Source organism: Salmo salar, chromosome 10 (genome assembly GCF_965601325.2).
Source record: "Salmo salar chromosome 10, fSalSal1, whole genome shotgun sequence".
NCBI classification, from domain to species: domain Eukaryota; kingdom Metazoa; phylum Chordata; class Actinopteri; order Salmoniformes; family Salmonidae; genus Salmo; species Salmo salar.
The window spans coordinates 107,552,430-107,568,574 of NC_138300.1; the positions used below are offsets into that span (position 1 = coordinate 107,552,430).

Below are 16,145 nucleotides of genomic sequence, written 5' to 3' on the forward strand. Positions count from 1 at the left end.
TTGGCAGAGAGGTTCGAAACTCTTTTTTATTGGTCCATTAACTTATATTGCCTGGTGATGTCGCCAGGCAGGCCAAAACTCCATCCCACCAAAACATGCTGAAATTTCAGGCGGTCTTTTCAAACAGCTCTTACACTAAAATGGCATTATCATAACTTTTCACAATTTCACAGTATTATTCCAACTTCATAGTGTGGAAATATATATAATCACGTTTTTGACTGTACTGGGCCTTTAACAGTTTGCAATAAAAAGGTCCCTAAAGAGTTTATGAGTGAGAGAAGATTTTATTAGTAAGATAATAAAGCAATTTGTCAAAATCATAAAAAGAGCAGGGACAATGGATTTCATTCATGGTGAGTTTATTGATCATACAGCATGCCTTAATCCTTAACACCTTTACTGATCCTTTCAAACAGACCAATATAGAGCTGATTAATCATACACAGAAGTTGTCAATACAGAACTTTGAAACCAACTTATTCACTTACTAGGCCTACATGATCCAGTCCCCCCAAAAAACAGCCTAACAAGCTGCATAAGAGTGCCTTAGGGCCCCAGAGTAAGAGGACAAACTCAGACACCAATCCCCCACTTGCCTGAAACTGTACTGATTAGAGTGTGTTTAAAAGGATGTCATACAGGGGAAGCAACAAAAATAACCACATTCACCTCATTTGTTTCTCTACCACCCAATTGATTTAAGCTGTCTACGTTCTTAATGGGAGGTTTTGGTTGGTATTCAAGCAGGGGGTAAACATGATGTCCGTCATCTTAGCTTTTGTTTTTAAAACAAGACTGCGGCCTGCCACCCGCCACAAAATCTCAGCTCCACTCCACTAACATCTCCCCAGTCCTCTTGGTTTCATGACTACAGCAACCTCTATTGTTCACCTCACTGTATGTTCACAATCACATCTCACAATCTGCTCCACTAACCATAATGACATACAAAAAGAAAACAGAAGTGAGAATAACATTGGACTGATATGGTGTCACACTCTTTAAAGCAGAAGTTTATTGAACAGAGGTTGTGCAACAGACATTTCTGAGGTACATGATGTAATTTCTAGTGGATGGGGACAACTAAAGAGAAATCCACGCTGTTGAAACACACTTCCTCATGTCAGATACAGTATGTGGTGAGGTGTTTGATTGATTGGTTTAGCCATTTTGTATTGGTTTTCCAGACAATAGAACCTGGCACATACCAGATCAACTAAGCTCATCAAATCAAGCTTAGGAACCAAAATCTATTGACATTAAATGTAATTGGTACAAACCATATACTCATCAGATATTTGAGACATTTTCAAATTTGTCTTTGCAATGAATGTCACATGAATCTCACATTTAGCACCACAATGAACATGGTATCACTTTAAATTGACCGAGGAAGTGGTGACTGGTTGTTGTGTCCCATCCACTAGGGTTTAAGTCCAGGTGGGAGCCTTGCATGTATGCCACCCAACACGGTCAGTACATTTCACAACAGACAAACTACTGTGCTTCCTACTGTACTGTTACCCTTCCCAGGCTCCCTAAAAACTGTAGAGTTGTGAGGTATTGAGATATTATTTTTTTGTCCAGTAAACCTGAGGTATTGAGATACCGCATTTGCAGAATGTGACCAAGAAAGGAGAGCAAAATAGATCAAAATGAAAAGAAAACATGCTATCTAAGCAACCTGTACAAAGAACATTTCCAGTCGAATACTTATTTCATGTTCTTCTATTACCATCTACTTCAGTATTCTGAATGTATCTCTTAAGCGGTAAAATAATTATATTATAATACAAATGTTTATAAAATAGCAGCACACTCAAGTGACATCACAACTAAGTCATGTTATTTTTTTATATATAAGAATGAAACAAAATCATAGCTTTTAGCAGCGCAAAAAGACAATAATAATAACTCAATACAAATATTGACACTTTATGATGTCTTCACACCACCTCCATCTCTCTTCACTTTGGAATACAGTATCTAACCCCTTACAAACACTCCACAAACTCCATTAGGTCTGGACACCCCATAAAATAAAACAAACACAATTTTAAGGAGGTGTATTTACAAATTCAAACCTAACACAGTCCAAAAACAAAACAAATCATAATTTTTGCTCAGAATAGAGCTTGCAAAAAACAAAAAAAGGCTGACATTCTTGGCAATGATGAACAGGGGCTAGTTTTGTTGAGGGGTTGAAGATGGCCTGGTTTATAAGATTTGTTTCTCGAAAACATTAGCCTGCTAAAACACCGAATCCTCAACTTCCCCTCATACCTACCTACCACACACATACTCACGTACACACAAACAAACGCTCAAGCACACACATGCGCACACACACACCAAAGCCCCCTTTAAATGTAGCATTGAGAATTTTGTGTGAGTCAAAGGAAAGCTACCTTGTGCTGGCGATGTACCCTGTTGTCAGTCTTGGAAGTGAATTTGTTTAATTCTGACATTTGGGTAACTGATTGAACCCCATGCCAATGAAGTGACTGAAGCAGCAATCACTTCGGGAGGAGAGGGGTTCACACAGAGACAGCTACACAGGGGTATCCCCATAGACAATAGGCCAGGTTCTACAAGCAAAACTATCAACAAGGTAGCCTTGAATATAGACCAGCTTCATTTGTTTGAAAGAAAACCTCAATTGCCCTCAGAACATGTGCAAAAATCTGATGTTATGGTAACATTTTCTTTATAGTTCATCGCCCATGTGACTTTTTTTGTTGCTGTGAAGCAGATCAAATAGAAAATTCAAGTATAACAAATATTTCATAATGTGATAACTTCTAAAACAAAATCATAAAACTGAAATCATAAAGGTCTGTAGCCTTTTGAAATTGGCATTGGCATTAATTATTTGCTAAAACACATGAAATGGTCAGATGGCCCTTTCATCTTGCACTTTTCGGAATGTTTTTTGATCGGAATGTCCTCATATCATAAGGTGTTAGGCCTCAATGTGGGAAACCAGCCCTACAAATTAAATCAAAGAAAAAGCTCACAAGAGAAAACATCCATAGACCCCCACACCGTAACCATTTCATTTGTCCCTTGGGGAGCATGTTTTCTAAGTGCTTTGCTGTTGAAATCATAGGCGTGTTGAAACAACTATGAGGGACTACAGATGCAATGATCACAAATCTTCCCCTGCTCCAATACATTTCTCTGTCCTCTAATGAACCAATAAAGTTAATTCTCAAATAATGAGCTGGCAGCGTAAAGTCTGGTTTTGATCCTAATTCGTCATCCGTGGCCTCGATCTGCCCAAAACGCAGAAATCGGATAGATATAATTTGAGGCCTTTAGGCTCCTCTGCTGTATCTTTCAGCAACTCACCTACATCTCCTCCCTCTACACAGCAGCATGCTTCTGCAGCGCAACAAACCCTTTCTTTCCATCTACACCTGTTCACCCCCAACCCCTTCCATCCACCCCCAACCCCTTCCATCCACCCCCAACCCCTTCCATCCACCCTCTCCTCTCATCTGAGATACTAGAGCACCACTTAGAGAGGCACACACTCCACCTTACTGACACTAAGCAGCCTGAAGCTCCTTCCATAACTCCAAAAGAACAAAACAATAACATGAAAATACAAACGCTATCTGGCAATATTTGATTGGTATGTTGGCAGTGAAAAACAAACACCTCAAAATGAAACTTCTAAACAGAGGGTCCACGGCTGACTCTTCTAGACAAAACGAAGGAGCACAGCCACCCCTCTCTCCTCTCGCTCCATCCCTTTCACCGTTCCTCCACCCACTAGGTGGACTCAGATCCCCAGATTTGTGTTGGCCGACAACGCATATTAACTGAAGGCAGTGATATAACATAGATGCCCTGCAAATAATCCCTGTCTCCTGCCTGTTCCATAGTTTATCACCAGTCTTCCCACTCAAGTGCCAAGCCATAACGCTCCAACACACACACACACGCACACACACACACACGGCAATCACACCAACCCACTCACACTCAGAGATACATGCCCACACACATACGAACAAGCAGCCTGACAAAAAGAGCTTATTGACATCTATTACTCTTCATTCACGAATACGTTTCTTAATAATAATAATAATAATAATGTAATTCACTATTATATACTTGGCTGTTCCCTGGATTTGGGACCCTTCTTGTCTCTTTCTTAGCACAATACTCTGCAATTCATGCAAAGTGCTCCCCTTATCACCAACACACAGCCAAACCATGTCATATTGAGCCCTGCCATTCACGGTCAGTGTAGCCCATATGGGGCTCCTATCTCAGGCAGACCAACATGTACAAAAACAAAAAATACAAAACAAAACAGAAAAACCTTGCCCCAAATGTGATCCCATATATGCAAGCCTTGAATGGACTCACCACTACTTTTTAAAAAGCCTTATTAAGCTATTGGTTTCTTATTCAATATAACTTTATTATGATTAAACAATCAAAAACAGAACTCAATATGATTGGCTTCCCTTCTGTATATCTGAGGCACCATTGACATTTTGTGTATCAAGTCAGAGCTTTTAAAGGATATCTATTTTATATCTAAAAATAGCTTTGATTTCGTAAAATACATGGGTGCATGTTTTTGTGTTATAAAATAAAAAATCTCTACAAAAACTAGCAAGCACTTTTTTCCAGGGGTAGTTTGTTTTTTGTTGTTTTTTTATGTTGATTTGTTGCTTATTTCGGATGCGCTACTGCTTCTTGCAGGCTCACAAGTTGATGTCGCGAACGTCCGTTGGGGTGCTGGACTGATCCAGCTCGTCCATGGTCTTACTGCTGGGGCCATGCTGGACCTGCTGCTGATGCTGCTGTTGCTGCTGCCGCCCCTCGCGCAGGCTGCTCACCAAAACCCTCTCAATCTGCTCCTGACACTCCTTCAGACAGTCCTGCAACACACAACCAAACAGACATGTCCATAAATATAGGAAGAGTGCACAGTACACAAGGTGATGGAAATAAATATGTAAATAAAGTCAGACTCAGACAAAATGACACGTGTGTGCATTTACATATACACGTACATAAATATATTACATTTTTTTACATTTACATTTGAGTAATTTAGCAGACGCTCTTATCCAGAGCAATTTACAGTTAGAGCATTCATCTTAAGATAGCTAGGTAAGACAACCACATATCATAGTAGTAAGTACATTAAGTACAAAAATATTTTGATGAATTTATTCATACGTTTGTATCTTTCTACAAGATATAGTCCCAATACAAATCTAGGGTTTCTACCCAAGCCGGCTGATCGTTCTATTGTTTCAGTTGCCAGAGACGCGACCCAGTCGTTCAGTATTTTTGTTCTGTATATATGGATACGACCCAGTCGTTCTTTCTAAATGTTCCATTGCCATACTGGCTGGCAACATTCTTATCCCTTGCTTGGTAGCTAGCCAACTACGGCTAACTTACTTGTCCCCCCGACCATCAGCTCCAAATCTATAGTTGCCTACCCCTGATGTATATAAACCCTGGATTTCTGATGCTATGTAATGGCCAATGAGAGGCTTTGAAGGTACCGGTCGGCCATATTGGCACTCCTCAGAAAAAGCAGTCCTCTATAGGAATGAATGGAATTTTACAGTATTTTAAATAAATGTTTAAAAATAAAAAAATGACATCTATTTAAGTATTCATTTTTTTGTATTGGGGACAGTAACATTAGAACTTTCCAAAAATTATACTTTAAGGAAAAAGTTATATATTTTAAATTGTTTTATTTGTATATATAGCTCACATAATTTAATTTAAAAGTATGCATTAAGGTGTCTAATATAATAAATGTGGCAAAAACAAATGTAGACATTAAACAAATTAATTTCTATAGCTTCTAAAATATTATTTTACAACGATGGGGGAGTGCCAAGATGGAGTCACGTGGCTTCAACACAGCTCCCCGTCAGTCATCTAGTGTATATATAAATCATTGGCTCTGACAAAACAGAGGTGACACTGACACAGACCTCCAGTTTCCTGACTGTACTGTACTTTACTATGGGAACAGGGACCATGCAGAATTTGGATGACCGCTACCCTGACTGCCGCCCCCACAGACAGAGAACTACGGCTGAGCGGTGATTAGGACCAGGCCAAGCATTACCTCAGCCCACTAGGGCCCAGCACTGAACACCTCCCCCATCCCCCCATTCATCCCCCCCTCACACACACACACAACTCACCAGTAGCCTTGACAACAGTGAAAACACAGGTATAGGCCCTAGTACTGAAGCTAAGCTATGTTAATTACATCCACGTCCTATGGGAACACAAAGGTGGTGCTTTTTTAACGAGCCAGTCTCTGCCTGTAGGGAATCCACCTGAGAGCGGGCCGATCGGGTTTCAGCATCAAAGAGAGCCGGAAGTACCTGAGAATCCTCCGGAGAAAGCAACCTCTCAACACCCCTAAGCCCCCCCCGTCTCAGACCTTGTATCCGCCACGATGGGGAGATGATGTAGGGGACATGAGGAGACCAAAGGAAAGGAAAGGAAAGGAAGAGAGGAGGACTGACTGATTTGTTTTTACAGGATTGGGATTTAGGAATCTGCCTCAAAGGGTGTGGGACAGAGGAAATATCCAGTATCCTGCTGTGGCCCCAAGATGCAGCTCTCAGGTTGGAAGTATTAGAGAGGAAGAGTTCTGATCTGACTATTAAAATATTAGTGCCCTGTAATAACTATGCTTATGGCTTGCAGTTTATGACAGTGCAGCCCTCTGGTGGTATACAACAGTAATGCACCCTTAGCTCTGTTGGAACAGCCGGGCGGCTGTGGGAAATAAGAAAGAGAGCCCCAAAGCCAGAAGCTTTAGTCTTGTGAGGAGGGGAACATTCCTTAGACATTTACAGCTAATTTAAACCTGATGGGCCATGGTTTGAACCTGTGTAATGGCTTCTGGGCCTGGGCAAGTGTTGCCTGCTGCATTGGTGAAATGAGAACAGAGGCCAATCACATGGGAATTGCTCCTTAGGAGGTGAACTGAGCTGAGTTATGAAAAGTCATCGTGTCAAAGGTCACAATGCAAAAATCTCCAGGAAAAGCCTTGCGCAAATGAATGCTAAATCAAAAATGCACTACTTAGGCTAGGTATATGATCCTAGTGAATTACTCTGTAAATAATTAATGAATTACTAATTAAATAATTCTAATTCTGTATTTGGGCTCAATCGAGGACGAGCCAAATGTGTCTGATAAATGGACTCACTTCATATTAAATAACTCAATATTTATTCTGTATTCTACCTACAGTGGCCATGGATGTGGACAGATGTGAGAAGGCTGTGTGAGGGTTAGGGGGCCTAGGAATAGGGCTGGAAGAGCACTAACATGTGGAGGAGCCTCAGGGAGGGCGTCTCCCATGATCGCTAACTGGCTGCGCTGACGTGGAGGAAACACGACCGTCGCCCAGCATCCCAATTTTATGCTTCAGAGGTCCCCAACTTCCCACCAACATGTGCCATGTGCTCCAAAAATCTACTCCAACGAGATTAACTAAAGCACAAAACATGTAAAGGAACTGCCTGTGTCTTACCGCAAGAATGCAGGCCTTAACATCTTAAAAGACATTCCCCTCTACGCTGCTCTTTAATGCTTCAGTTTGGATCCCATACCAAGGCCCACAGGCTTAATTTGAGAACCTTTAATGGCTTCAATATGACTATTGAAAACACCAATATGGTTTTCAGATAGGGTTTTTGGTACTTAGATACTAGGGAAGGCAGCACTTGGAATACACTGGGAATTAAGTTTGGGAATTTTGTACCCAATCCTGAGCCCCCATTCCCCCACTCTTACATGTTAAACTTTACCCAAATAAATAAAAATGTATTACAATTATTTTGACAATTCAATCAACAGTGTGAGGAGGAACCACAAGACAAACACTGCATCCATTGTGACATCACAAGAAGGAAGTTGAGCAGACAGACAAAACCATGGAATTTTTTAACTACTGTACCACACACGGCAGTGCTACTCTGTGCAGACAGCATGGTCTGTCTATGTGTCTGCGCGTGTGTGTGAGTGTGTGTGTGTGTGCATGTGTGCATGTGTGCGCGTGTTCATGTGCGTCTGTGTTTAGGAGGGGGATCATGCCATACCCTGGAGGTGGTCAGAGCAACCCATGACCCCATGTACACAAGATCAATGTGAGTTCAAATGTGATGTGTCTCTCTCTGCTTTGAGCAATGTCATGTTTGAGCATCACAAGGAGCTATCCCATTCCCTTTGGCTATATTTCTGTGTTACACCCAGATTATTACACACATCATTGCTCAATAGACTAAACTTCCAGATGAAATTAGAAACAACTTTGGCTAAAAGAAGATCTCAATGTGAGTCAGGAGGGGTGGATGATGAGTGGAGGGATGCAGGAAGGGAAGAAAAGGGAGAGAGGGTCAGGGGAAGAATGAAGGGGGTGTGGAGGACAGGGGCGTGTGTGTGTGTGTGTGTGTATCTGGTGTCCTGTGAGCTACTCCGAGAGTAAAGATGAACGGGAGAGAGTGAGAGTGTACGCTTGCCAAGCAAAGCAGACAAAAACGTGGAAACAGTCTTCTAGCCCCTTCCTCTCTTCCTGTTTCAGCCTGCTGTGTGTTATAACAGAGAAGGACCTTCTGCGCATTTAGCTTCAATGGAAGGTTTCACATTTGATGAGCTACATTACTTTTTATGTCAATCCACTTTCTATCGTCCTACCTTTCGCTGGCAATGCTTTTGGCTTCTTGGATGTTGAGAATCAAAACAGAAGCAGCAAACAACCGACAGTAGCCCAGCAACAGAGAATCCCTTTGGTCTTACAGGAATCACAACCAATCGAAACCTCCTAGTAACAAAGTTTTAATTCTTCCTCAGCGCCAGCCTCTCCCATCATGGCTTGGCCTGAAGGCTCACTGACCGGGCTGCTGTACCTGACTGACCACTCTCTGTGCCACACCAGGTGTATCTAAGGCTATATACACATTCCCCGGGGCGGCGTGAGACGGTGACTTGGCCCTATCACATGTCCTCTCTGAAAACCACACACTCTGGATACCAAATATGCCAGCGGGATGCCAGAAGTTGGTGTTGGCATTAGCAGCCGGGCTGGCAAGAGTTTACTTTACTTCATATTTTGCCTGGCCATCTCCATCCCAGCTCTGTGCCAACTCCCCAGCCGGAGCAACAAACCAAATGTGTGTACACACTCACACTCTGTTTCATACCAAACTGACGACTGATATAAACTGATATAATTGAGGTGGTTGTAGCCATTAGCTGTGGGATTGACATTAAGTGGCTGAGCTTGGAATTTTTGTAATTCATTATTACAATTTTATTGAACCTTTTTTTAACTAGACAAGTCAGTTAAGAACAAATTCTTATTTACAATGACGGCCTTTCACACTTACCCTACCTGGAAAAGGAAGGGTAAGTGTGAAATGACACACCAATTCCTCTTTTGCTTTTATAGCGAGACCATAGACAGAGCAGTGCTAACCCACTGGGCACAGACGTCATTTCAACATCTAGTTTTGATTTACACTTGGTTGAGTTGTCAACTAACGTGAATTCAATGTGAAATCAACAAAAAATGTATTTAGATTAAAAGTTGTGTGGGAAAAAATGACAAAATTCCCTTATGTTGACGAATTTGAGCAAATCCAATCAGTTTTCCATGTTGATTCAACATCAACACATAGATTTTTCTGTTGTTGAAATGACATGGAAACAAAGTGGGAAGTAATCATCAAGCATCCTCTTCCAAAAAATGCTGCTCTGGCAGGCCAGTTTACTGTAGCAGAGGGCCTGTGCTGCTCAGGCCAGCCATTTGTTGTTTATTGGCTATGGAGCACGACGTCACACACCACACACTGGGGAGGGAGCCTCTCCTGCAGAGATGCATTATGGGGCATGAGAGAGAGAGAGGGGGTAACCATCACAAGTGAGGCGGGATACTGGCTATCCTCCCCTGGTGTCCCTTTTCACACTTCAACAGCTTTCTCCCCACCTTTCCTATCCTCTCCCACAGCTGTCTCTTGCTCTGTCTGGCAGTAGGTTTAGCAGGAGAGAGCCAGAACAGAGGCCAATGCAGCTCAGGCAGCCTCAGCCCCCCACTCTCATGCTCCCAGGTCTCCTCTCCCCGCCAGCCACAGCAGGGTCAACTGGCCTTACAGGTCAAAGGACTCTGGTCAGGCCAGAAAGCCCTCAGGTCACTCAGTCCTGCCTCAAACGAGGAGGAATGCACATGACCAAGGAATATTAGGAGGCGACCGACAGAATGGAGGTTAGCGCCTGCCATCAGGGAGTTTTAAATGACAGGACTATTATCACCCCCTGTACACCCGCCCTCCTTCACCTACCCCACCCCTGCTCCCCTCCTAATGAAAAGAAGGTGCGGGAGCCAGCTGTGGCCCAGCCTGCCTGCCTGCCTGTGTTTGGGCTGGGCTGAGCACCCCCCCCCCGCCACGGCACTGCTCTACCCCCAGAACCACACAGAGGGCCGCCTGGCCTGGCTCTGCTTCCTCAGTTTGCATTTGAGCACCACATTCTGCCTGGATTAGCAGATATTTTATGTCGGGGACCTGCAAGGCCCTGGGATGCTGACTGGGCTGTGGGAAACTAACCTGGATTGAAGGGGGAAATCACTACCTTTGCATAGCAGCTCCACGCAAATGTTACGTGGAATATACTGTCACAGGGCACTAGGGAACTATGGAAGGGTTGGAAAAGAGACATTGAGCTACATTTAGATAGACAGCATTTGACTGGGTCTGTCAATCAATCGTAATCAGTGGTTGAGGTATTTCTGTATGGGCTGTTTTTTCCGGACAGGCTGATTGGCTGAAGAGATCAAAGACTTGTGATTTTACCTGTGGTTCAACTTTGACTCACATACAGGCCTTGACTCAAATATTTTAAATGAACTTTACTGCAAGTGTAGGTACTCGGATATACCTAAATTAATAATGCTTCTGAGAAGGATTCTGTGTAGATGTCAACCTTTGCTCTTACTCATACTGTTTATGCTGAGAAAATTACCAGAAAAAAAACATTTGAAGGAGTTTTCTCTCAAGTCAGAATTGACCAGAAAGACAGGTCACTCACCACTTCTGTGTTTGTGATTTTGGCCAGCAGGTCTGTAAGACTGTCCCCCCACTGAGACTGGTCACCCGAGTCCAACTGAAGCCCACAGATAGCCGCTCCAACACTGCCCGTGGCGATCATCGATGGGGGGTACATGGCGAAATTGAAGTCTGTGGGAGGACAAAAAACATGCTGAAGTCATGACTTTCTAAGACTACATGGCTGTAATGGAGGACACATTTGTCTGTCTGCTCAAAAACAGTTATGAGGGCAGTAAAACTGATTTTAAAAGGTACCCAGCAATAAAGCTATAAAACATGTCAATTTTATAGAGCATATCCCCAGTTAAAAGTAATTTACACTTACCAACTCATCCAGAGATATACACCACAAACACTCCAGGTGAGCCAGCAAAGGCCACTACATTTAGTGAGTGAGATGTGAATAGTTTTCTTAAGTTCACAATTGACACAATAGGGGTACAGACAGACACGTTCCCCCTAGAGACAATCTGATAGGCTAATCTGGTGGTCATAAATAATCGCCTTTAGCACTGGCTCCCACTAATGACCAGGACCCTGGGTAATGAGGGTTCACTTGGCTTGTAAAGGAGCTGAAAGGCAAACCCTTCCACCCCGCTGCCCCTCTACCCCCCTGTCCCAGTCAACCTCCCGGTCCGGCCCCTTTTCTTCCAGCTCCTGAGTAAACCGTGTGCTGTCTGAAAAAAGCCCCATAGCGCTTGGAAAGGGTGGAATAAAGAGCCACAGTCCCTCTGCCAATGCTCACTGCTGTAGGTCCTTTTCCACGTGTGGTCGCAGGCGTGCGTCTCAAAGACCAATAACCTTGTTAGCTCCCCTCACTGTCATTCATAATGCAAATAAGATAGCTTGTGAACGGGCCACTGGCCACCAGGAAGGCCACTGGCAGAGAGGGAGAGGAAAAGATTTTAAAAAACTCTTAGGTTAAGACTCCTTCTGGGTTGTTACACGAAAAGAGTGCCTTTTGCGTCCCTTTGATATTTTAAGTAGAAATGGTGCACCAATATTGCATTTTAAAAGCCTGTTATACTAAACAAAGTACCCTTTAAAGTGGAACTGACAGCATTTTAGCAACATGAAAGCTTATTAAAATCTGTTCATATACACCCCCAGGAAGACTATAACACTTTAAAAAAATATTTTCTGACAAGTGACCACTTAGATATGGTCATTTTCACATTTTCATAAATTCTTAGAAAGTTTTGCAATTACATATAGTTAAGGCATTTGTGAAAATACTATAGCAATATAGAGTGGGAAATTGACCATGCGTTTGGAATTTTTTATTTTTTATTTGATTTATTTCACCTTTATTTAACCAGGTAGGCAAGTTGAGAACAAGTTCTCATTTACAATTGCGACCTGGCCAAGATAAAGCAAAGCAGTTCGACACATACAACAACACAGAGTTACACATGGAGTAAAGCAAACATACAGTCAATAATACAGTAGAAAAATAAGTCTATATACAAAGTGAGCAAATGAGGTGAGATAAGGGAGGTAAAGGCAAAAAAAGGCCATGGTGGCGAAGTAAATACAATATAGCAAGTAAAACACTGGAATGGTAGATTTGGTAGATTTGCAGTAGAAGAAAGTGCAAGTAGAAATATAAATAATGGGGTGCAAAGGAGCAAAATAAATAAATAAATAAATAAATACAGTAGGGGAAGAGGGAGTTGTTTGGGCTAAATTATAGATGGGCTATGTACAGGTGCAGTAATCTGTGAGCTGCTCTGACAGCTGGTTCTTAAATATACTGCAGTAAATAAAACCTAATAAAAACAACTGTCTCGTCCTGGACCGGAGTCTACGCAGATCGCTGCGCCATAGCCAATCAAAGATACACTCTTAGAAAAAAGGGTTCCAAAAGGGTTCTTTGGCTGTCCCCGTAGGAGAACCCTTTTTGGTTCCAGGTAGAACCCTTTTAGGTTCCATGTAGAACCCTCTGTGGAAAGGGTTTTACATGGAACGGAAAAGGGTTCTTTCTACCTGGAACCAACATGGTTCTACCTGGAACCAAAAAGGGTTCTTTAAAAGGTTGTCCAATGGGGACAGCCGAAGAACACCTTTTTTTTTTTTATATATAAGAGTGTACAGTAGGCCTTAATGCAAACAAGCCATTTGCTACAAGGGCCTGCCATCATTCACTTTGAACTGGACTGTGTGTTTACAGGCAGTTGCAACAGCGCGACTTTAGATCATTAGAACGCATTCGCCAAAAGCCAGAAAATATACCTGATTTCTGCAAATATGTAAATACCATGGGAGTCCGTATATTTGGGAACATTACAGTCGTATTGATCAAACAACCATGAAAAGGTAAGCTCTCTCTCCCTCAGTTATGCACATCAACAACAAGATCAACAACTAATGCTAGTCAGAGCAAGATGATCTAACATCTAACGGAACATTAGATAAACCCTTTCAAACCTTTTCAGCTAGTTGGCCATCAAAATTGCACAGATAAACGATAGGAAATAGTAACTTGCTCGCCCTAACAGAGCTGGTTAGGCTGTTTGCATGTTATCTAGAGTGCTCGTGACTAACTATTACTTTTTTGCCTTGGTTTACTGAGACCAGTCCTATTCAGCAGGTGTTGCACGTTCATAAAGTGATTTTGCGCTCTGGCACACTCAGACGAGAGTGCCCTGAAATCAGAGTAGATAGCCTGAGTGAATTTGCGAATGCAAGAGATATGCTAACTGGATAACAGTCGTTCAAGTTCAGCATAGCTGCTGAACCTTTCTTACTAGCTAACCAAATGACACTTGCGTCTCTAGCTGTGTAGCCACCAAAAAAAGTAAGTTACTCACCTACTCCTCCAATGACATGACATCCTCCTAGCAGCTAGCTAGCTAGCTAACGTTAGGCATTGTACTTTTAGCTTGCTACATAAATAAATACGCTAGCCTACTAGCCACGTTATGACTGACTTGTGATCATTGACCTTGCTAGTTTGAATGAATTGACATTCCTAGCCTTAGTTACATTCGTCCGTTTTTGTCAAAAATATTGAGTAATTGAAACTGAAACAAATGTATTGGTGAATTATATGAATCATGCATTGAACAGTATCTATCTATTCTGCCAACAATGCCTTAATGTACGTCATGGAATGTTGAGTCAAATAGAACCGATTTTTAAAACCTCTTATAAAGTTGGTTTTGTAGCATAAACTGGGAATTTTATATTTTTGACTGATATGATTGCCTGTTTGTTTCATATCTGCAAAGTTGTTAAAATGCTATTTCCATTTTAATATAGACCACATGGAGAATTAAAAAAAATCCGATTTTTTTATATGAATAAAGACTTTCTAAAGTCCAACAATTCTGCATTTTGACATGACCCTCTGTGCACTCTCTGTGCCTTCTAGGAAGATTTTAACCGACTTTACCCCAGAATGTCTTCAAGTTTTTACCATCACCAAGTTTTCACCATCATTGTAAAGCCCTAGTTATTTAGTTGCTTTGACAAAGCCATTTCTGAAGATTATTATTTATTTCATGTGATTAGTGATTAGTATACGTCTGTCCCTCATTTTAAGGTCAACCCTGTTACGTGAACTGAATTCTCGTTTTAATATGGTTAAACTATTCCTTTTTTTTCATTCAAAAGAAAAATTGAACATCTAATAGTCAAATCACAGCGTAAAAGCAGTTGAGCTGGCCATTTTCTGGTGTTTTGTGGTGGGAAACTGAGCGGTCAAGCATAACACGTCAACCCTGTTACCCATATATAGGCTAGAAATGTTTTAACAATTAATATTTTCCTGTGAAGCTTGCGTTCAATTTTCGACTCCCTGTTGCACAAGAAGCTTTCATTCCCCATGTACATTGGAATTTATGGCTGATTTAAGATTAAATCGTCAACCCTGTTACGGCCAACCCTGTTACTTTAATAGCCACTTACTATAGTAATTTTCTGAGATGGGAAAACATGTTTTTTTTATAATGATGAATGTGTGCTCTTTATGGCAGAATGTAAAAATTAAGTGAAATCAAACGTTGTTTGTTTTACCAAGTTACACTTCTCAAAAGTCCCTGAATTGATTGAACAACTGATCTACTCCTTTAATTTGTCTGTCTGCTCTCTGCCTGTCATGTTCGTCGTAATAATTGGACCAAGGTGCAGCGTGAGTAGCGTTCCACATCTTTATTATAATGTGAAACTTAGCATAATCCAAAAACAATAAATGAACAAACGAAACATGAAGACAGTGAAGTGCAAATAGGCACCTACACAAAAACAAGATCCCACAAACACAGGTGGGAAAAATACTTACTTAAATATGATCCCCAATTAGAAATAATAAACTAGAATACCCCCCAGTCACGCCCTGACCTACTTCACCATAGAGAAACAATGGCTCTCTATGGTCAGGGCGTGACACTGCCCCCCTTTTCCCCAGTTTCAATTCCTTCTCCCTATTGCTCCACTCACTCTGCCTCTCTCACTCTTATCTTTTCCTGTATTTTTTTATATATATTTTTTTAGAAACAAGCTCCTCTGAATGGCACAGATGCCCAGCTCTTTGTTGCAGCCAGTGATTTGTATTTGCGGAGCGGCAATTTTTTGTGTGCATAGTAATTTGGTGCAGCCAGTAGCTGAGAGAGGATACGCAGGAGAGTGTAGCTCCATTGTCTGAAGTCATCACCTCATTTCACCCAAGTGAGAGACCCGGCAACAGACCCTCTCCGCTGATACCGATTCAATCCGACAACTGTTCAAAGAGCAGTGGAGGGGGGACTGTGGTTCTGGGGAGAGTAGGGACAAGGGGGCGAGTAGGGACAAGGGGGAGAGTAGTGGGTGGGGGGCATCGCTCTGCTGCACATCGCTCTCTAGTCTGTGTCCAGACCCTTGTGAGTTTTTGGAAGAAGAAAAGAGTCGGTCTCCCTCCCACGTCCTCACACCTCCATCCACAGCTATTCCTCTGTAGCTGGGCCACCTTTGGGCTTGAGGAGTGGACAGAGCCATAGAGAAACAGCCAATGCATTAACATATTGCCATATTCAATAGCAAAAG

At 42.1% G+C, this 16,145-nt stretch overlaps 1 protein-coding gene across 3 annotated transcripts in view; it reads right to left on the minus strand.

Annotated features, from left to right (window-relative positions):
• Nucleotides 1–345: 345 nt before the first annotated feature.
• LOC106561356 (G1/S-specific cyclin-D2) overlaps nucleotides 346–16,145 on the minus strand; it is a 320,077-nt gene continuing 304,277 nt past the window's right edge. For all 3 annotated transcript variants that reach the window (XM_045688353.2, XM_045688354.2, XM_014125216.3), the window contains 2 exons: nucleotides 11,104–11,252; nucleotides 346–4,904 (listed from right to left, as the gene is read on the minus strand). In XM_045688353.2, coding sequence (XP_045544309.2) covers nucleotides 4,728–4,904; nucleotides 11,104–11,252 — 326 coding nt within the window. In that variant the 3' untranslated portion in view covers nucleotides 346–4,727. The remainder of the gene's footprint in view (nucleotides 4,905–11,103; nucleotides 11,253–16,145) is intronic.